General features: G+C 45.2%; 1 protein-coding gene across 1 annotated transcript; it reads right to left on the bottom strand.

The window, feature by feature from the left end:
- Nucleotides 1–234: 234 nt before the first annotated feature.
- Nucleotides 235–21,808, bottom strand: Slc25a20 (solute carrier family 25 member 20). Its single transcript, XM_052721302.1, has 9 exons — nt 21,528–21,808; nt 15,939–16,031; nt 12,050–12,177; nt 7,242–7,332; nt 5,179–5,296; nt 3,083–3,155; nt 2,632–2,741; nt 1,725–1,849; nt 235–1,045 (listed from the first exon to the last, which is right to left on the bottom strand). The coding sequence occupies exons 1-9, from the start codon at nt 21,630–21,632 to the stop codon at nt 983–985; spliced, it is 906 nt and encodes a 301-aa protein (XP_052577262.1). The 5' UTR covers nt 21,633–21,808; the 3' UTR covers nt 235–982.
- Nucleotides 21,809–22,749: the final 941 nt, after the last annotated feature.

Here is a 22,749-nt window from a genome sequence, read left to right as displayed (position 1 = left end):
GATTGACACCAAGGACTATATGAACAATTACCAATGAAGTTTCCAGCCCTACCCATCCTCCCTGGAATATCAAGGGAACCAGAGAAGTTCAGGCCAGCCAGAACTTCCTCCTTGCCTGGTAGAGGCTCCACCTATGGCTCCCAGGAACAGACACTGATTCCTGACAGCCTCCAGAGGCACAGCCAACCTTGATGAAATGTCCCTGAATCACAACATAAAATATCACACAATACAAAAATTAGAAACTATATTTATTGTTTCCTGTTAAAATTGGGTGCTCTCACGGAGAAAGAATGTGCAAAAAGAGCCTTCCGACATTATGACTTTCACTTACTCAGGAGGCTGGGGCTGTCTTCACTTGAGTAGGAGAGAAAATTCTCCACCTTCTCCTGGGAATTTAGACAATTCTTGTTTATTTATTTTTTTATTTTCTTGTGTAAAAATATCAAGCAATAGTTAATAGGTGATCTGTTCTTAGGTTTATCTACCTAGTCCATTTATTTGGTAGACAGATGTGGGCTTCAAGTCCACATACATCCCTATGTGCAGGCAAGGAATAGATGGCACCATAGAAATCTGTTGGGTTTTCCTGACTAGCGACTGAAGATCCCAGCTCCTGGTTTAGCTGGTTGAAAATAGGCAAGGGGCAAGTTAGCCATCAACTCTTCAGCGAGGAGTATTTTGAGTGTAGTAGGGCCATCAGTCAACCAGTAGGTGGCAATTTGGCCAAAGGTAGTAAGCCTATAAACTATTTATTCCATCTCCAATTCTCTGGAAATATTCTAAATTCAAGTTTCAAAATGGCATACCAAGTCCTACAAGGTAGAGGATATCATTAAGGCAACAGTTTTACCATCACAGCCATGTCCAGAGCTCTGATTCCACCATTTCCCTCCCCTCACCCTTCAGGACTACCTAGTCCTGCCCACTGCTTCTCAGCAACAGTTGTCCAGCATCCAGAAGTCTTGAGCAGTCCTCCGCCTCAAAAGTTGGGGGCAATCCAATTAAGGAACTTCAAGGAAATTTCAAAGCCAAGGAAACAGGCCTAAGAAGAGGTTGGGTGGAAAAGAAAAAACAGCAAGAGAGAGTGACTATTTGTAGATACCACCTCCAGCACCATGCTTGGTTAGTGCTGGCAATATCAGAACCCCTTCCTTACCTAACCCCATTCCCACTCATCTTAAAGGAGCAAATTAACTGAGTTTGGTAACAAACACCTGTCCACCCAATACTCCAGAGGCTAAGTTAGAGAGATCTCAAGTTTGAAACCAACTTGGATTACACAGTAGCACCCTGTCAAAAGAAGAAAGAAGAGATAGGGAAAGGGGAGAAGAGAGGAGAAAAAGGAAGTTATAGTCACTTACTAAAATGTGCATGGCCAAGGCTGGGTGTGGTGACACACCCATACAGTCCTTGCACTTTCACTGGGAGTTTGAAGGCAGCCTGGGCTACATATAGAGAATTTGTTTTTAAAAATATTGAGGGAATGGAGGAGAAGGATGGGGAGAGAAGGAAGAGAGGAAAAAGAGAAAATACATGTCTTGCAACTTCTGATAACCAGATCAAGAAATTCAAACCTCTGACTTAAAGAGCTCCCAAGGCAAGGCTGGCAGCTACAGGAAAGCAAGTGGATGAGGAAGCTTTGGCGATCCCCAGAGCAAGCAAAAGCCAGTTCCTTGCACTGAGTCCAGAAGAAAAACTCATAGCTCTTAGCAGATACTCACTGCATTGGCTGGGAAGGCTCGTATCATTACTGCATTGAACCCTTTGTACAAGGATGTGACTCCTTCATCCCGGATCAGCTCTCTCAGCACATCTCTGAAACCATTTGGATATTTTCCAGGAGGTGCTGTAGGGGAGAACCCAATTTTTTAAGCTCCAGGAAGCTTTGTGACCTGACCACAGCAACCCACACGGGGACAGTCTAATAATTAAATGTCGGGTCAGAGCTAGTAACAGGGCAAGGACGCCTTGAAGGCCGTCTAGAAGTAGTCCACAACTCAGCTGATGCTGGGGCAAAGACATACATGTCTGGATTACTGTTGCCAAGGGACTTAAAAAATTGAATTAAATAGCCTCGGGTCATGTTAGGGAGGGAGAATAGACTCTTTTGATTTGTGTTTAGACTGACGTGAAAGAAATCCTAGTGTTTCTAGAATATAAATTGAAGGAGAAGGCTGGTCAGCTATTAAGATTCTGCCATGAAAAAGAGAAAATAAGCCGGGCGGTGGTGGTGCACGCCTTTAATCCCAGCACTCGGGAGGCAGAGGCAGGCGGATCTCTGTGAGTTCGAGGCCAGCCTGGGCTACCAAGTGAGTCCCAGGAAAAGCGCAAAGCTACACAGAGAAACCTTGTCTTGAAAAACCAAAAAAAAAGAGAGAGAGAGAGACTATAGTCTCAGTCTTAAAACCTGAGCACTCACCAGGTATGGTGGTGCACCCCTGCTTATACTCCCAGCACTTGAGTGGTAGATGCGGGAGGAACAAGAATTCAAGATCAGCCTTGGTTATATAGCAAGTTAGAGGCCAGCCTGGGCTACATGAGACCCATTCTCAAACAACAAAAACAAAACCCCTGCACCCCAGAGTAGTCAATGCCAGGGCCCGCTCCCTTCAGATCCACACCACTCACCAGTCTGGAATCGAGATTTGAGCACATCTGGGGGGATGGCCACAACCCAGTTGAAGATCCCCGCAAAGCCTCCAGCCACCAGGACCCGAGGCACACTGAGGTCACTAACACTGCAGAACACCACAGTCCCAGTCAGACACAATCTTGTGATGTTCAGACCAGCCCCTCCACCATACTCAGGGAAGAAGGTACTGAAAGGGCCTTAGGGAGGAGGTTCAAGGTCCATGACCTGGCAGCTGCCACTTTGTTGGAGGAGGTTCCGTGCATTATTTAAAATGCCCTCCACTGAGGGAGGCACAGAGTAAAGGATGTTAGCTGCACCCCAGCAGCTACTAAAGGCAACTACATGGAGCTAAGAACAAGTATCTTGTCTGCTTCAGACCCACTTATGGGGGGAGACAACCTACCCAGAAGTGGGAAAATGGCTTCTACATTCTAATGTTCTTTTCACCTCTTTCCCTCTGGAGTCAAGAAGTCTTTAAGCCATTCATAGGTCATGAAATACATCCCACTGGCTGGAACATCTGTGAGTGGCAAGACAGAGATGAGTTAAAATCAATAAAATCTCCACAGATTGGCACCAGAGTAGTCAGAGATTGCTGAGTTCTTTTTAAAAACAATATTTTTTTTTTTTTTTGGTTTTTCGAGACAGGGTTTCTCTGTGTAGCTTTGCGCCTTTCCTGGATCTCGCGCTGTAGACCAGGCTGGCCTCGAACTCACAGAGATCCGCCTGCCTCTGCCTCCCGAGTGCTGGGATTAAAGGCGTGCGCCACCACCGCCCGGCATTTTTTTGTTTTTTTAAGACAAAGTTTCTCTGTGTAGCCCTAGCTGTCCTGGAACTTGATCTGTAGACCAGGCTGACCTTAAACTCCCAGAGACCCCCTGCATCTGCCTTCCAAGTGCTGGGATTAAAGGTGTGAGCTACCATGGCCCAGCTAATTTTTTCTGAGGTTATAATTAGATCATTCCCCCTTTTCTTTTCTCCCTCTAACCTGCCCCCCATGTACCACCCCTTGCTGTCTTTCAAATTCATGACCTCTTTTTCTTTGTTTTCATATATATATATATATATATACACACACACTATATAAATATATTTGTACTACATAAATATATATTTATGTTAAATATATACTATACATACTATATATGTATACACACACATAGATAGTATAAATGCATAAATCCAGCCTTCTTGGTCTGTATAATGTTACTTGTATGCATATATCTTCAGGGTTGACCAATTAGATGTTCTTCTCTGGGGAAGATCCTGAGAAGTTCTTCAGCAGCTACATCCTTTTTTTTGTTTTGTTTTGTTTTGTTTTGTTTTGATTTGATTTGTTTTTGAGACAGAGTTTCTCTGTGTAGTCCTGGCTGTTATGGAACTCTCTGTAGACCAGACTGGCCTTGAACTCAGCAATCTGCCTGGCACCCTCTCCCAAGTGCTGGGATAATTTAAAGGTGTGCTCTACCACCACCCAGCTCATCCTTTTTACTTTTAATTTTTTTACCTTTATTTTTTATTTTGTGGGCTAGAGATATGGCTCAGCCATTAAAGGCTAGGCTCACAACCAAAAGGATTTTTATTTTACTTTATGTGTATGAGAATTTTGTCTGTTTGTATGTCTGTGCATCATATGTGTGCAATGCCCAGAGAGGCCAGAAGAGGGCAACAGATCCTCTAGAACTGGAGTTACAGATAGTGGTGAGCTGTGATGTGGGTGCTGGAAACTGAACCTGAGTACTCTAGCAAAGTAGCCAGTGCTCTTAACCACTAAGCCATCTCTCCAGCTCCTACATCTTTTGTTTGTTTGTTTTTGTTTATTTGAGACAGGGTTTCTCTGTGTAACCTTGGCTGTCCTGGAACTCACTTTGTAGACCAGACCAGCCTAGAACTCAAGACATTCTCCTGCCTGTCTCCCAGAGTGGTGGGATTAAAGGTGTGCTCCACCATGCCAGATACATCCTATTTTTAATAATCACCCTGCAACTACCAGATGCTGCTGAGAGCCAAGCACTAGTGAGTATAAACAAACATGATCTAATGCATCTTCCAAGTCCCTGTAGGTGGTCGTCACAATACACCAACTCTAAGCAGTTACAATTACAGCTAATTGTCTGGCCTTCCTTCAAGCTGCCATCTCAGGGTAAGACTGTCTCTTCCTCAGGAACCCTGCCTGTCAAAGCCAAGAGGAGGGCTGGGAGTGTATCTCAATGGTAAAGCCCTGCCTAGCATGCACAAGCCCCAAAGAGATTCCCACTATCCCCAAGTCTTTCTTTTCCCTTCTCATCCCTTCAGCCATGCGTTCTAACTAGTAGCCACTGCCTTCCCATGTCATGACTCCACCCCTGAAGACATTCAGGAAGGATAAACCTCTCCATCCTTCTCTCTGTCCACGCTGGGTGAGAGTGCCCATAAGCAGGACACACACTACAGGTTTGTAAGGGCATGTGTCAACACTGATCTATAGTCCAGGTAAGCGCCTGTGACAGACTCTTATCCCCTGACCTTCCCAGGTGACCTAGGTGTGGTACTTCAGAGTTTACCTCGTAGGAGGGTAAGCATAGTCCCTTTGTAGAAGGCACGGATCCCATACTCCTGATAGAGCTTCTTTGCACAGTCCAAGGTACCACTGTATTTGTTTTCCCCTGTAGAAACCTGAATCTGGGAGGGATGGAAGGTCATCAAGTCAAAACAGCAATTGATAGACCCAGCAGGTTTGGGGTTCCCTGGCCAGCCGCCTAGCTTAATCATTGAGCCTCAGGCTAGTGAGAGACCTTGCCTCAAAAGACAAAGTGGATAGGTGGAGCCTTACAGACAACACCTGTAGCCGAGGCCTGGCCTCCACATGCTCATAAAAAGACAATAAATGCCAACAAGATGCCAGGGGTGTTAGAACTCTGACAAAGATTTATAAAGCAGTCATGATAAAAATCGTTTAATGAAAAAATTTTGAGTATGCTTGAAACATAAAAATAGCCACAGCAAAGACATGGATAGTTTTAGCAGAGAAATTAGAATATACAAAGAAGAAACAAACAAAATTCCAAAGTGAAAAAGCAAACTGAAACAAAAGACTCAGTGGCTACCTCTCTCAACAGCAGCAAAGAAGAAAGGGGCACCATCTCTGAGGAAGAAAAGAGACTGGCCAGTGAACTGGCTCAGTGGGCGAGGCGGCAGCGGCGCTGTGCAGGCCTGTGATCCACGCGAAGGCGGAAGGAGAGCGCCGACCGCACAGGGGTCTCTGACAGACACATATGCACTGTGGCTGTGTTCCCCATCCCAGTAACAGGAAGTCATTTTTAAATTTTCTTTAAAAATAAGTTTGTTTGTTTGTTTGTTTAAACCAAGCATGATGGTGCATGCCTGTAATCCCAGTGGCAGAGAGGAAGAGACAGTAGGACCAGGAGTTCAAGGCTACCATTCTCTACATAGTAAACATGAGGCTAACTTGGGCTACATGAGACTCTGTTTCAAAAACAAACCAACAAAACTCAATAAAACCCAAAGCAAAACAAACATAACTAAAACAATATAGTAAGTGAATAAAATGTCACATGATGAATCCGTTCAGACCTACCTGCCCTTATCAACAGCACTTCAGAAACTGAAAGGTCATTCTTGGGGGACTAAACCTTGGACTTTGCATATGCTAAGCAGATACTCTACCACTGAGCCATATCATCTCTCATCAGAGGCAGGGTTTTTATGTAGCGTTGGCTGTCCTGGAACTCTATGTAGATCAGGCTGGCCTTGAACTGTCTGCCTCTTCTTACCAGTGCTGGGATTAAAGGTGTGCGCCACCATGCCTGGCTCATTCTATAATTTTTTAATTTCAAGAACTTCTGAATTTTAGGACTCATGCTTGCAATCCCAGCACTCTGGAAGTACAGGCGGTGTGATCTGATATTCAAGGCCACCCTCAGGTATACAGCCAATTTGAGGGCACCTGTGTTCTTTCTAGTTCAGGGTTATTATAAATAAAGATATCACACACATACATAGATTTAAGTGTTTATTTCTCTGAGCTCAATGCCCAGCACTCTACAGTTGCTGGGTTGTATAGTAGTTAAATCCTTAGCTGTTGCTTGTTTAGATTTTTGTTTTTGTTTTCATTTTAGCTTTTGGTACTTTGATACAGGGTATCCTTAGGTAGCCCAGGCTGGCCTATAACTCTCTCTATAGCCCAGAACTTGTAGCAAGCCTCCTGCTTCAGCCTCCTGAGTGCTGGGATTATAGTTCTGTGCCACAACACATGAACATATGCTCCTCCTGCCTCCTCTCCAGCACGCACCTCCTGGAAGGCACCCCAACAGCTGGTATCTAGCTCTTGATTCTTCCATGTTTCTGAAAGCCTTGTTTTGCCCAACTGCTCTAAAGATCTCACAGAGGGTTAAAGTACATAAATACAAATCCAGGCATAGCAGAACATGCCCAAGACCTCAACACTTGCCAAGGATAGGAAGACTGAGGCAGGAGGATCATGAGTTTGAGGCCAGCCTGTGCCACATAAGACAGTAAGACTGTGACTCAAAACAACAAACCCACAAAAATACTAATGCACATGCAGAACTGCGCGCTCGCGTCCTCCTCACAGACCACACTTTACCTGCAGTAAGCATTTGATCCTTTCTCCAGGGGTCATGATGCCTGTGGTGAACACACCGGATAACATCCCAGCTGCAAACACCTGCGGGTAGCTGCATTGAACAAAACCAGAAACAACCACCTGTGGTTACCCATCAAGGCTAAGGGGATCCCACCAGAGAGAACGGTTTTGTCAGGAAAAGCAAGAACATGGACTGGGGAGAGAAGCACGGCCACAAGTACACCAGATTCTACACAAAGACCAGGTTCCTGGTAAATTCTAACATCAAATTTACCAGAGCAAGGGGCCCGATGTCAAGAACAGGAGGCCCTTGGTGCCCACACGTAATAGGCACACACTCAGAATCCCCTCCTCCTAGAGAAAAGCTTTATAGTGAGGTATGGTTTCCACCATGAGCCTGCTGTGCTCAGTAACTCTGGACAAGTTACCAGGTCTCTGCAAGCCTTGATTTCCTAGCTGTAAAATATTGGGTTGCTGTGGGGCAAGGAGAGCCTCTAACCTGAGATCTAAACCCCAGTGGACCCCAGTTCCCCTCCAATATCACATACCCTGGGCACTAAGGGCCTCGAACATGAAGCCAAGACTCAAGTAGAAAAGCTTCAAGGTCAAGGAGAATGGTTGTGGCCGTCCCGCAGGCTGAGGGACAGCCAAGTGCTCTGGTTTCAGTACTGTTGCTGGGATAAAATACCCTGAGCAAAGCAACCTAAGGGAAGGTGAGGTTTGTCTCACAATACCCATGGCCACAACCCATCATTTGGGGGCCATGAGACAGGAAGTCAAGCTAGTTATACCACATTTACAGTCAAGGACAGAGGGGAACAAGTGCACTCATGCCACCTGCTTTTAGCTTCTCTAGTCCTCAGTCTTATATAGTTCAGAGCCCCTGCTTAGAGAATGACGCCACTCACAATGGCCTAAATCTTTCTACATCAATCAACAATAAGACATGCCCACAAACCAACCAGATAGACGATTACTACAATTGGAATTCTCTTCACAGGTGACTCTAAGTTGTGGCAAAATGACATTTAAAACTAACTTTCAAAAATAAATAAATAAATAAATAAAATTTAAAAAAAAAAAAACTAACCTTCAGCCACGCAGTGGTGGTACATGCCTTTAATCCCAGCACTCAAGAGGCAGAGGCAGACAGAGCTCTGTGACTTCAAAGCCAGCCTGGTCTACACAGTGAGTTCCAAGACAGCTAGGGCTACACAGAGAAACCCTGTCTCGAAAAAAACAAAACAACGAAAAACAGAAACAGAAACAAAAAAATACCTCCCCTTCATAACAATCCAGTAATGAGGACTGTAATGTAAGTGTTAAGAAAAGCTAAGTCAATGAAGGTACCCAGGAATGATGGGTCCTCACTCTAACTCCCACAGAATAAAGAAGCCTGAGTATGAGAAGGAATTTGAAACTCCTAGTGTCTATCACTAAAGCTGTCTGAGCCACCGCTAGCAAGGCCTTATCTTTCTAGGATTAGTAATACCAGCATGGCCAGATGATGGGACACAAAGTGACATTCAGCACTTCAATAGAGTACTGTCCCCCTGCCCCTGTAATTTACCAAATGTTGCTGAAAATTTGGCCCTTACTGGCCCATACTGGTCCTTGCACAGACCTCATTAGTCCAAAGCTCTGACAACTGAGCCTTCAGGCCAGAACCACCCCAAAGGAGTCCAAGACAAGGGAAACAGATGTGCAACAGCAATAGGGGACATCTTGTCCTGGCTGCTTCCCTGTAGGAACAGCAGCAGTTTTGACAACCCAGTTCTTCTATGCACTCACAAAGGCTGACATGTCTACTTCAGACATAGAAGCCAAGCACACAGGCTGACAGCTGAACTAGTGTTTTGTTTCTTTTCATTTCAACAGAGGTCTTATATTGCCCAGGCTGGCCCTGGACTCTTAACAGGGGCCACAGGGCCAACTTACAGGGTATTTGTTTTGTTTTTGAGACAGGATCTCATGTAGCCCAGGTGAGCCTAGATCCCACTATGTAGCTGAGGATGACTTTGAACTCCTGATCCTCTTCCCTCTACTTCCCAAGGATATGCAGAAGTATAGGTATGTGCCACCATGCCTGGCACAGGGTATTTTTAAATGTGCTGGTGATGAGAAGTCTTCCAAAGGGGCTGCACCAGTTTGTATCAATGTACCTATTTTTGGGGCTGGGTGGTGGAGACCTGTAGCCCTAGCTACTTGGGAAGCTGAGACAGGAAGATCTTACAGGTTCAAGGATTGCCTGAGTTACAGAATAAATTGAAAGGCAGCCTAGGCAACATGGTGAGAGGTTGTCTCAAAACTAAAGAGTAAGCACAAATAAATAAAAGAGGCCTGGGCTGGGTATGGTAGTGTACACCTTTAATCCTAGCACCCAGAAGGCAGAGACTGATGGATCTCTAGGAATCTGAGGCTATCCTGGTCTACATAATGAGTTCCCAGCCAGCCAAAGCTGCATATGGTGAGACCCTGTTTCAAAAAAGTAAAATAAAGAGTTTGGAGCCTGGTCTACAGAGTGAGTTCCAGGACAGCTAGGGCTACAGAGAGAAACCCTGTCTTGAAAAACAAACAAACAAAAAAGCAAGTAAAATAAAATAAAAGGCTAGAAATACAGCTCAGTGAACAGTGCCTGTCCAGCATGTGTGAAGTCCCAGTTTCAATCCTGAGTGCTGTCATTTTTTTAAGAGCGTAAGCCTATCCAAAGAGCTGTCATCACTGTTTAACTGGCAGACGGTCTTCCCCAGAAGCAACGCCCACTCTCTGCCTTGTAGGCCCGCCCAGGTGGCACAGACTTCTTACACAGATGCCTAGCCTCACAGTCCCAGGTCACACTGCTCTCCCCAGTTAGTTACATCTCAGTAACTAAACTGCTTCTATAGCACCATCAACCTCCACTCTTCCCAAGGTGCCCAACCTTAGGGACTGTTCCCAAAATAGGATTGTGGGTGCACATAGGACACCACGTGGACACTATGAACACCTGGCCTACTCTGCTACTTCCCAACCCCATTCCAGGAGGTATCTGTGAGTGCTGGGTTTCCATTTCGGCGCTCTGGTAAAACGCCTTTCCCTGCTAAGTGCCTGTAGGGAGGTAACGGCTACAAGGTAGACCGAATGGTGGGATGGGGTCCTGAGTGTCTCATTCTGCTTCTAGAGGAAGGCTATTTCTCTCATGCTGATGTGACTACATGGGAACACAGCTCATAAGCATGGTACAGCTGTGAGCTGTCACATCACACAAAGGTGTTCAGAGATGCTATGTATCCTGAGGACCTTGGTCTGCCAGTCATCCAACTGCTTCAAAACAAACCTCACATCTGGGACCCTGACAGTCTCTACACAACGACTCCAGGAGCAGAACCTCACATTACAAACGCCTTTATCTGCATCTTAGACCCTTACTCTGTCATAGGCTGAAGCGGGGACAGAAGATGATCATGTGACACCCTGACCTCCTCCCTTGAGCTCCCAGATGAGAGCTTTGCCAGCCTTGGTGGTTCTTGTGTTTCCTGCAGCCTTTCAGGGGTTGTTTCCTGTTGGGCTCAAGACTGGGGACACCTTGTCAAATCAAGCGTTTCACTCAGAAGTCCCCAGCATTCTGAGAATGCTTGGACATTAATCTTTTTTTTAAATGTTGAGGTGTAATTCTGACTCAATTGTCTTTTTTTTTCCCCCTGAGATAGGTAGCCCTGGTTGTCCTGAAACTCACTCTGTAGACCAGGCTGGCCTTGAACTCACAGAGATCTGCCAGCCTCTGCCTCCTGAGTGATAGGATTAAGGGCATGTGCCACCACTGCCTGGCTCACTTGATTCTTTAGACCCAAACTGGCACTAAAAATTTAATAAATGGGGCTGAAGAGATGGCTCAGTAGTTAAGAATACTGGCTGCTCTTCCAGAGGACCCAGGTTGGACTCCCAGTACCGACAAGGCAGCTCATAACAGTCTGAAGCATCAGTACCATGAGATCTGACACCTTCTTGGCACTGCACCCATGTGGTACACAGACATACTTGCAGGCAAAACACCCCTACACATAAAACAACAAAATAACTTTTTTTTAAATTTAAAGAATCTACAATAAGGACTGGGAATATACCTCAGTTAGGAGAATGTTTGCATGGACAGAGCCCTGGGTTCCATCCCCAGCACTGCATGAAACCGGGGGTAGTTGGAGCACAACCCTAATCTGAGGACAATAAGTAGAGGAAAGGGGATCAGAAGTTCAAGGTCATCTTGGCTACACTGGGAGTCCTTTTTAAAATTAATTTTATGTCCATGAATGTTTTGCCAGTCTGTATGTATGTACAGCATGAACACACCTGGTGCCTGAGAAAGTCAGAAGGATCTGATCCCCAGAACTGGAGTTACAAAAGTTGTCAGCCATCATGTGGGTGCTGGGAACCAAACCAAGGTATCTGCAAAAGCAACTAAGCCATCTCTCCAGCTCCTGGAACCTTCTCTTAAGCAGCTAACAGAAAGCAAGTCTACTTCTGTCCTTAATGTGGCACAGGCAGCACCACAGCACTTGACATGCATTTCAGCCTTCAGCTCCCCAACAGCAGTGTGCAGTGGGGATTCACTATGGAAAAGAAATCAACAACAACCTGGCGAAGAGGCAGGGAAGGGCTTTCCTTCTTTTACCCTTTCATTTCACAGAACAAAGGAAACACAGGTTCTTCCTTCACTCAGAATGCCTACAAGTCAACCATGGGACCCAGAGGACAGTGTAGTGATGAAGACTTTCCCTTAGCACATATCACACCACCAAGGACAGCACTGAGTGCTGCCTGAGAGTACTTACTTAAGTATATCCTCTGGAGATTTCTGCTGTAGTTTCTTCCCCAAACCAAACCCAAAGAAGCACACAGCGAACATAGGGGTGACTCCAATCAAGGGCGCAGCCATGCCCCGGTACAGTCCCGTGATGCCCTGCAAGGAGTCACAGAAACAGAGTCTGCTCAAGATACTACCACTGTATTTCAGTCCTGGGAATCAAACCAAGGGTCCAGGAAGAGCTCACCTCTGAACTGTACCCCCAACTCTCTACCACTTCCAAAACAGCGAAGTCACATAGCCTCTAACTCGAGACTTTCTTCTTCACCTTTTTCAAGCACAGAGAGATTTACCTAGCTCCCCCTCCCCGCATTTGTGTGTGTGTGTGTGTGTGTGTGTGTGTGTGTGTATGCATGTTTAGGTGTACATGTGTGGGCCAGTGCACATGAGTGCATGTGTAGGTCAGAAGTCATCCTTAGGTATCAGTCCACAGGCATCATTCACTTTTTTTGTTTTGATTTGTTTTTTGAGACAGGGTCTCTCTAGGTAGTCCTGGCTATCCTGGAGCTTGCTATATAGCCCAGGCTGGCCTTGAACTCACAAAGAGTAATACCTGCCTCCCAAAAAAGATGTACCAGATATACAGTGTGAGTTTTAGACCAGCCTGGAAAATTTAGTGAAATCTTGTCTCAAGATTTTTTTTTTTTTGGAACAGTGTCACACTTTGTATCCCTGGCTGGTCTGGAACTTCTTATGTAGACCAAGACAGCCTTGAATTAAAAGAGATTAGCTTCTACCTCCCATAATGCTGAAATTAAAGTCCTGTACTACCACACCTGGACAATAAAAAATATTTTTAACGGACTTGGGAGTGGAGTGGAGTAGAGTAAGCTTGGAAAGATGGTTCGTCAGTTAAGAGCCTTTTCTGACCTCTGTGGGCACCAGGCAAACATGTGATGTACATATAGACATGCAGGCAAAACACTCACTCACATAGAATAACACATCTTAAAAAGAAAAAAGTGATGGGCATGGTGGCACATGCTTGTAATACACCAGCACTCAGGAAACAGGCAAGAAGATTGAGAGTTTGAAGCCATCCTGGCCTTCAAAATAAGACTAAATCTCTCTCAAAAAGAAAAAAAAGAAGAAAGAAAGGAAAAGAAAACAATAACACCAACAAAAGAGGGGCTGGAGAGATGGTTCAGAGGTTAAGAGCACTGGCTGTTTTTCCAGAGGTCCTGAGTTCAATTCCCAGCAACCACGTGGTGGCTCACAACCATCTGTAATGAGACCCTCTTCTGGCCTGCAGGCATACATGCAGGCAGAATACTGTGTACATAATACATAAGTAAATTTTTAAAAAGATGCATTAACATATAAAATACAACAGCAAATGTACTATGCAGATAGGTAGAAGCAGTGTGGACAACTGAAGGAGCTGAGGGTCCTTGCCGCTGGAGTATGTGGAAGGAACAAGGATCACTTGGCTACTCTGCCTTCCAGGGAAAAATTAAATGCCTATATAACTTTAATAAAAAAATAAAACAAATTTGAAAACAAATACAAAAACTAAGAGTGAAGATTGTTCCTGACAGGGCAGACTGCACAGCAGGAGGGCAACACAGATCCAAGCTGGAGAGCTGTTCTCAACGCAGACCCTTCTGGAACCAAAGGGGGCACACACCTATTAAGACTCCGCCTGATCCCACAAAAGCCTGGCACTGCTACAGGGTGCCAGTGCATGCACCAAGGGCAAAGGACAGTGGCAATTACAGGGCCAGGACAGAGGTCTAGGAGGAAGGCACAAGAGCAGAATGTGACAAAGTCCCGCCAAAGTCTCTCCCACAGCTCTGCGTTGGGATGAGGAGGATGCCTGGTTCCTCAGGGGCCACACATGCCTCCTGACAACCCACCTAATCTCCCTTCCACTCCAATGGTCTGTCAGCATCATGAAATACAACTCACGTCTGGCAACTCTAGAAGACAGAGCTACGTCTGGTACATTGAAAAACAAGGAGGTGTACAATATGGACTAAAGAAACACACTAAACTCTGTAAAGAGTTAGGTCTTTATTGTTTTCTTTCTCACTCTATTTCCCAAGCTGAATTCCAACTCAATTCTCATGATCCTCCTGTCTCAGCCTCCTGGGAAATCAGGACTATAAATATATGCTACTTAGGCTTGACTTAGGAGTTGGATTTACATAAGCCCTTCCCTTCACACCCAGGATACAGTCAAAAAATTGTTGACCAAGAAACATGTAGACTTGGCTCTCTTCCTGAAAGGCAGAGAACTCTGGGTAGAACTGAAGTTTAGAGCCTCCACCCCGAGTATCAGATACGTAAGAGGGCCTTAAAGAAATACAGGTCCAGCTTGGGTGAGAAAGCTGAGCTGCCCTTGCCTCAACACCTGCCTTCTACACTGAATCCTGCAGGAATCCTGTACATATCTACACCAAGGATGAGCCCATCCCTTCCCAGAACCTTTACACTTCTAGGTGACACCCACTCTTCAGTTTCTCCGTGTCTAATAAAGTCTACTTGGTAGATAATCAGATGCAGGTTGTATTTTAGTGCAATTGTAATCTTAGCAGAGAGTGAGGTAGAAGGGCTAATGGGAGCTCAAGTATAGTATGGGATGCAGCATGAGACACCATCTCAAAACATCAAAAAAAGAAGACAGGGGATCTGAGAGGTGCTCCAATGCTTTAGAGCATTCCTCTTACTGAGGAACTGGCTTTAACTCTTAGCACACACATGGTGGCTCACAACCATCCATAACTCCAGCTCCACAAGATCCCTTTCCATTTTCTGAACTATGTAGGCACCAGGCACATACACGGACATCCATACCCATAAATAATAATAATAATAATTTTAAAAATCACATTCTATTGCCAGGCAGTGGTGGTGCATCCCTTTAATCCCAGCATTCAGGAGGCAGAGGCAGGTGGATTTCTGTGAGTTCAAGGCCAACCTAGTCTACAAAGGTAGTTACAGGACAGCCAGACCTACACAGAGAAACCCTGTCTTGAAAAACCAAAGGAAAAAAATAAATCACATTCTATTAAAAATGATATAATCAAATAACCCTAAAACAATTAAATGTTCCTGTCTAGGAGTGTGGAGATTCTGCTGGCCTCTTTTTTTCTCTAGACCTCATATACTTCTTTTTTGATTTTTCTGTTGTTGTTTTTCAGATATTCATTTTATGAGTGTTTTGTCTGAATATATGTGTGTGCACATATGTGTCCCTGGTGCCCTCAGAGGTCAGAATAAGGTGTTGGGTGCACTGGAACTGGAGTTACGAATGGTTGTGAGCCACTATAAGAGTGCTGGGTACCAAGCCTGGGTCGTGTGCAAGAACAGTAAATATTCTCAACTGCTGAACCATTTCTCTAGTCCTGTATTGTTCTTTGATACAGGAGCTTTCCATGTAGTCCAGGCTAACCTTGCACTCAGATCTTTTTATCCCAGCTTTCCAAGTGTTGGGATTACAGGCACGTGCTACCACATGGCAAGATGTGAATTTTTACTTTTTTTTTTTTTTTTTTTTTTTTTTAAGTTTTTCAAGACAGGGTTTCTCTGTGTAGTGTTGGTGCCTGTCCTAGATCTCACTCTGCAGACTAGGCTGGCCTCAAACTCACAGAGATCCTCCTGGTTCTACCTCCCAAGTGTGCTGGGATTAAAGGCGTGCGCCACTGCTGCCCGGCCAGAGCAAAGCATTTCATTGGCTTCATTCGTCGGTGTAAATGGAAGCTGGAATTATCAGGCTCCGGAGCAGATGAGGAGACTATGGCTCGGAAGCTGCCGCTGTGGCCAGCAGAATCACACGGCTGTCTTCTTCCCCTGGGAGTAGAGCCAACCCCTGAATACAGTCCCCCAGGAAGGGACGCCCAGCACCCGAAGCACACCTCTTTAATAAGAGTCTTCCGGAAGCAGTCGAAGGTCCCGGAGTACATAGGCGGCTGTCCGGGTAGACTTGGTGGTTGTGTCTGCAGTCGGACCTGAAACCGGAAGTTAAAATAATCACCTTCCAGAATTACCAGCAATGACCCAACTTCCCTCCTTCTCTCTCCCTTCCTCCTCCTCATTTACAGAGCTGAAGATGGAACCTAGAACCCTGTATAAAGCAACTTTCCCACTGAGCTATGTCCTCAGCCCTTCAACTTCATTTAAGTAGGGAAATGTGGGCCTTTGTGGACATCTTCAGCATTTTCTTAATCTGATAGGTAGATTTGATTCACTATTTCATCAGTACTCATTCTATTTATTTATCTTTGGCTTTGGAGACTAGGCTTCTCATTCCTTAATATATATATATATATATTTTTTTTTTTTTTTGCTTTATGTATATGAGTGTTTTGTCTGATCACATTATACACACCACATGCATTCAGTGCCCATAGTCTGCCAGAACCTCAGGAACTAGTTATAGTTGTAAAATGCCATGTGGATGCTGGAAACGGAAACGGTCCCATGCAAGAGCAGTAAGTGCTCTTAAGCTGAGCCAGCTCTCCATCATCTCATCTTTTGCAAGCACTTTTTATATTTATTCTCTGACAATTTCATACACGTATAAAATGCATCTCATGCATATAATTCATCTCCCTCCTACTTCCTCCACACATACACACAAGAAGTGCATTATTTTTATTGTCAAATATTTCACTGGACACAAAATTATATATATACATTCATCAACCATGCTTGGTTTTATGTTGCACTGGGGACTGAACCCAGGGCTTCGTGCAGGCTAAGCAAACACTCTACCAGTGACCATGCTACATCCCTGAACCATGAGGCATCTTCTTGACTATTTTACAAAAAAAAAACACTGAGTCAAGCTGGGCATGGGAGCACTTAAGACGGGAGAACCAGGAGTTTGTCATCTTTGGCCATATAATGAGTCCAAGGCCAGACTGGGCTACAAGAGAATCTATCTCAAAAAGAAACAGAACTAAGACAGTCCACTCACCCCAAGTGCTCCCCCAAATACGACTCAAAAAGATTATGAGCATTAATGAGTCTTTATTTAGCCCCTTAAGACTTAGGGTAAAGTTCTATATTGTGACAGAAACAGAAACAGCTAGTACTCCTTAGTCTTCTTCCAGGATGTTTTCCCTGCTGCTCTCCAAATGTCTCTCAAAGCTGTCCTCACATCAACCTTTCCAAAACCTCATTTTCAACATGTTCTTCCTCCACTTCTTTATAAATCTTTATTGTTGCATGTGTATGCTTTTAACCACTAAGCCATCTCATCATCTCTCCAGCCCAAATAAAGATTTGTTTGTTTTTAAGACAGGGTTTTGTAGCTAGAGTTTTCCTGCCTGGCCCACAGTCAGGACAAATCTCTCTCACCTGCCAGTCCCACAGCCGCTCAGACCCGACCAAGTAAACACAGAGACTTATATTGCTTACAAACTGTATGGCCGTGGCAGGCTTCTTGCTAACTGTTCTTACAGCTTAAATTAATCCATTTCTATTAATCTATACCTTGCCACGTGGCTCGTGGCTTACCGGCATCTTCACATGCTGTTTGTCATCGTGGTGGCTGGCAGTGTCTCTCTGACTCAGCCTTCCACTTTCCAGCTTTATTCTCCTCCTTGTCCCGCCTATACTTCCTGCCTGGCCACTGGCCAATCAGTGATTTATTTATTGACCAATCAGCAACACATTTGACATACAGACCATCCCACAGCAGGGTTTCTCTATGTAGTCCTAGTTACAGAGCAGAACTCACTCTGTAGACCAGGCTGACCTTGAACTCAGAGATCTGCTTGCCTCTGCCTCCCAAGTGCTGGTACTAAAGGCTTGCCTGGCCAAATGAAGTTGTGTTCTCCCCTCCCCTGCTTTGGTGGTGCTAAAGATTAAATCCAGGACCTTACGTATGCTAGACAAATGCTCTACCACTGAGCTACATCCCCAGCCCTACATCAGAAGTTTTTCTCACTGCTCTTCCCTGCTTGCTGTGGAAGGTTATGCCTACCATGGAGAATCTGAAGGTGAACATAAGGGACTTGGGATATAAAGCAGTGATAACCACTGGACATTATGACTGTTGTGTCCCGTAAACCCCACAGTAGCACACACTACTCTTGCAGTGGACCAGAGTTCAATTCCCAGCACCTATGCTAGGTGGCTACAACTACCTGTAACTCCAGCTCCAAGGAAATCTGATACCTCAGGCCTCCATGGGAACCTGCACTCATGTAAACACAAACACAAGCACACACACTTAAAAAAATTTATAAAATTTTTATTTAGGTGGTCTTTTGTTTGTTTGTTTGTTTTGAGACAGGGCTTCTCTGTGCAGCCCTGGCTGTCCTAGAACTTACTTTGTAGACCAGGCTAGCCTTGAACTCAGAGATCTACCTGTCTCTGCCTCCCAAGTGCTGGTATTAAAGGCATGCACCACCACCTCCTGTTTAATGTTTTTTTTATATAGGTTCTCACGATGTAGCCCAGGCTTGCTTCAGTTTCATTATGTATTCCTGGCTAGCCCTGAACTCATGATGATGTTCTACACAGCCATGTTAAGTGCTCAGATTATTAAGTGTTAACCAACATACCCAGTGCACACATTTTGATTGATATCTTTTTGTGATTTTTGTTGTTTTGAAACAGAGTCTTAAGAAGCCCAGGCTAGTTCAAACTCAGTATGTAGCCAAAGACATAAATTTGCACTCCTAATCCCTCCTAGCACCAGTTCCCAAGTGCTGGGATTATTTTTCATCTTTGTTTTGTTTGTTTTGAAACAGGGTCTCACTATGTAACCCCAGCTAGCCTGAACTCACAATGTAGACCAGCATTTTTATTTTATTTACTTATTTTTCTGAGGTACAGTTTCATGTATCCCAAGCTGACCTCAAATTCAATTTGCAGCAGAAGGTGTCCTTGACCTTCTTAGCCCTCTGCTTCTACTCCCCAAGTGCCAAGTGCCGGTATTAAGGGGCATCCTGCTTAGGTTTTACATGGTGCTGGGTATCAAAACTAAGGTTTTAATGCATGCTAGGCAAGTATTCTCTCAACTGAGCTACACTGCTACCACACTGATATTTTTTTAATGTTCCTTCTATTTATCTCATCATGACATCAGCCATCCTAACTAGTGAGGACCCAAAGGCCTCCTCAGCTGACACCACATCTTCACCCGATATCCCAGCTCACACTTGCCTTGCCTTTACTCCTGCCCCAAACTACATGTTGGAACTTAATCCCAAAATGCAGTAACAGTGCTGGGAGGTGAGACCTGCTGGAAGGTGCTTGTTCTTAGTGGATTAATGCCAACTGAAAAAAGGTCTGAGTTTGATCTCTTGCTTTTCACCATGGCATGACACAGCACAACAGCACTCCCAGCCTCCAGAACTGTAAGGAATAAATCTCTGTCCTTTAGAAACTGCTAGCCTCCAGTGTCCCAAGACCTCAGACACCGACTCCCCCATGCCAGGTCACACAGCTCCTCCTAGCCTTCCCATGAGAAGGCATCCAGCTTTTCTTTTCTTTTTTTGTTTCGTTTGCTTTGTTTTTCTGTTTTTGTTTGGTTTTTTTGAGAAAGGTTTTCTCTATGTAACAGCCCTGGCTGGCCTGGAACTCGCTCTGTAGATCAGGCTGGCTACCTAGAACTCACAGAGATCTGCCTGCCTCTGCTTCCTGAGTGCTGGAATTAAAGGCTTGGGCTGCCACATCCAGCAAAAATCATCCAGTTTTTAAATACCTGCTCCAACCCTACCTTCCATAAAAATTTTCCAAGCCCCAGTTCTGAAGTGTGCCAATTCTCAGTTAACAGGACATGTAGGCCATGACTCAGTTGCCTTGAACCTCTGAAAGATCCTTCAAGTACTTGGGAGGTAGAAGAAGGATAAGTTCAAGGTCATCTTCTTCTACATAATGAGTTTGAGGCCAGCATAAAATATATGAGACCCTGCCTCAAAACCAAAATCAAATCACAAAAGCACCAGGGTTTAGTTGGTGACCACCTAGCTCTCTGAGGTCAAAAGGACAGCAGTCAGCAATCTGTGGTTTTGATTTACACTAAAAGGAAAAGTCTTCTGGCGTCTTCTGTAGTCAACATGCCAGTGAGCATTTTCAGTCATTTATAATCCAGTACAGAGGTCACTGGGCCCTTGCTGGGAGGAACGTCAAGAACAAGAGAATCCGAGATAGGAGCAACATTTACATAAGGAGACAGTAAGGATATGAGACTTTTAAAAGACTCAGGTCAGGTATGCAGACCAAGATTTCTGCCTCTGTAGAATAAGATTAGGAATGAAAGCCACACACACACAGAGCTACTTGAATGAACCACTTCCTTAGAAGCACCAACACAAGTACAGCCCTCACTGCCTGCCAAGATCTGATTTCAAATTGCAGAACAGTATAGAATCCCCCAGAATGAGCTCTGTCTTTGGTCAGCTTCAATCCTGAACAGAAGAAGCCATCAGATAGCCTGCTGCCCAAGCCTGCCAACAGGAAGAACCCTTGGATACTATTTTCTTTCTGAGGAAACTGATATTCTAACAAGCCCCAACGTTGGCTACCACCCTCATGAGACTCATGTCTTCTCTGGGTTCAATGCCCCAGCAACACACAGCATTACACACCAAAGACTCATGTCTTCTCCCCACAGGCTCATCCTGGCTGTGACCTATGATTTTCCTTCAAGTCCATGCCCAGGAATGAAGAAAAAAACATAACGAGGCTTCAGGAGCTAAGTCATAGGATATAGACTTTGGTCTCCAGCAAGACCTTGCTGAGTGCAGCAAGGGGAAGAATGGAGGAGTGAGGAGAGAAAGACCCAGGAACAAGCTCTGGTGGGTTTCCTCTGTGATCACGATTTCCTGGGCTGAAACTGGCTAGTCACTGGGTCCACCATTGCTCCCTATGGGGGTGACTATGCAATGAGTTATGACGCTTAACCTGCAGTGAGTGACTGGCTGAAAATGGCCAATTGCCTCTTCAGGCAAAGAAAACTGCACAAGAGAAGGCCACAGGCACACTGGCCTCGCAGGACTGTGTCAAAGGACATCTTTGCCACCTTTGTCCTTTGTTTTTTGGGGGCAGGCTGGGTTTACAGAGATCCTGTTTCAATCTTTATAATAAAATATTAGGATTAACTGGAAACAGGTTTAGAAACAGAGTAAGTTTTTCCTTTTTACCTCAAAAGAAATAGTGTAGGGTCAGAAAAGACCGTCAAACGAAGACCTTGAAATAGCAGCTGTCTGGCTCTTGGGGCGCGAGGGACAGCCTCTGCCCACTCCTTAGAATGATTCTCGAGATTTTTTTTTCTTTTTGAGGTGCTGGGGGTGTTGCATGCTGAGCCTTTCGCCCTGTTAGGTAGACAGCGCTCTCCTTATAAGCTACACACCAACCCTCCGTAAACTTCCCACGGAAGCATCTAACCCGTCCCACTCTTGTCTAGAGGCAGCATCTCACGGGGGACCCTACTTTCCGCGTCGCCTCGGGCCTCCCCCACATAAGCCCCCAGTCCAGACTCCGCGCACCTTGATCGTGTCCAGGGGGTGCCCCACAAACACCAGGCACATGCCGCCAAAGCCGCCGGCCACGAGGTTCTTTAGCGGACTGATGGGCTTCGGCTCGTCTGCCATGGTCAGTCTTCTGTCAGTCTACCTGGCAGCTCCGGGCGGTCTAGGTCTTGCTCCGCTGCCCCAGCTACACTTCAGGTTCCGCTGACCTTTCGCCTACATTAGGGAGGGCGGGGCCTTGGGCAGGTCGGAAGGAGGGTCCAGTTGGCCTAGCATGGCTTCCGCCCGAAGTCTACTTCCGGCCGCAGCTGCTCTGTAGTGGGCGGGGCTTCCTTAATGCTGTATGGGAGGGGCTTGGGAGTGTCTATCATGGACTTAATCCTCTGGGAAGCTTTCTTGGACTTTTTCCCCCTTCTGGTCCTCTGTGGTCCAATGTATCTGTGCACTCCACAGAGGTCGCACACCCTTTTATGTGCCAGCCAGCCACTCTTTTTAGGTGCTGAACAACAGCAGAAGTACAGCACTCAGGTCCCTTTTAAGTTTGATAAACCATGACAAAGATAAGTGAAAAATGCATAGTACATCTTATGGTAAAAATGTCTCTGTAGGAAAACAAATCTGGGAAGAATTAAACTGTGGGAGACGAATAATTTGCAATTCTGTTTAGTTAAACAAGAGAAGATCTCATTGGGAAAGTAAAGGATTAAGATCTGAGGTAAGGAAATGAGTCCCATCCATAGATACTGGGTAAAGGATGAAGGACATTTCTGGCAGAAGTAAAAAAAAATGCAAAAACTCTGAGATGGCCATAACCACAGAGAGAGAGAGAGAGAGAGAGAGAGAGAGAGAGAGAGAGAGAGAGAGAGAGAAGAAGAAGAAGAAGAAGAAGAAGAAGAAGAGGAGGAGGAGGAGGAGGAGGAGGAGGAGGAGGAGGAGGAGGAGGAGAAAAGAGAGAGAGAGAAAGACAGAAACAGACAGACAGAGGAGGAGCTGATGAGGACAGAGAAGAAATGGAGACTTACCAGAAGCAACTTCATGTGTAACTGTGAGGACATCAGTCTCTTCTGTGAAGGTTTTAGGCAGAGAATAACAATCTGAGGTGAAATTTAAAAACAAAATCCCTGTTAACTGCTGGTGAAAATAACAAGGAGAAACCAAGGAGACTTGAGAAGATTAAATGTCACAAGTAGAGATGTTGGCTTGGACCAGGGCCTAGCAAAGACATTAACGAGTGGTCAGA

This window comes from Peromyscus californicus, unplaced genomic scaffold (assembly GCF_007827085.1).
Source record: "Peromyscus californicus insignis strain IS unplaced genomic scaffold, ASM782708v3 Scaffold_11__1_contigs__length_118956290, whole genome shotgun sequence".
In the NCBI taxonomy this organism is placed as follows: Eukaryota; Metazoa; Chordata; class Mammalia; order Rodentia; family Cricetidae; genus Peromyscus; species Peromyscus californicus.
The sequence above is the reverse complement of the archived record's forward strand: the minus strand, read 5'-3'. Positions and strand labels throughout refer to the sequence as shown.

Coding starts and splice junctions, on each gene's coding strand:
- Slc25a20 (XM_052721302.1), bottom strand. CDS start 21,632: ATGGCAGACGAGCCGAAGCCCATCAGTCCGCTAAAGAACCTCGTGGCC. Junction 7,333..12,049: donor TCTCCAGAGGATATACTTAA/GTAAGTACTCTC, acceptor TGTTCAATGCAG/CTACCCGCAGGTGTTTGCAG. Junction 1,046..1,724: donor GAGCCTTCCCAGCCAATGCA/GTGAGTATCTGC, acceptor ACCTCTTCTTAG/GCCTGTTTCCTTGGCTTTGA.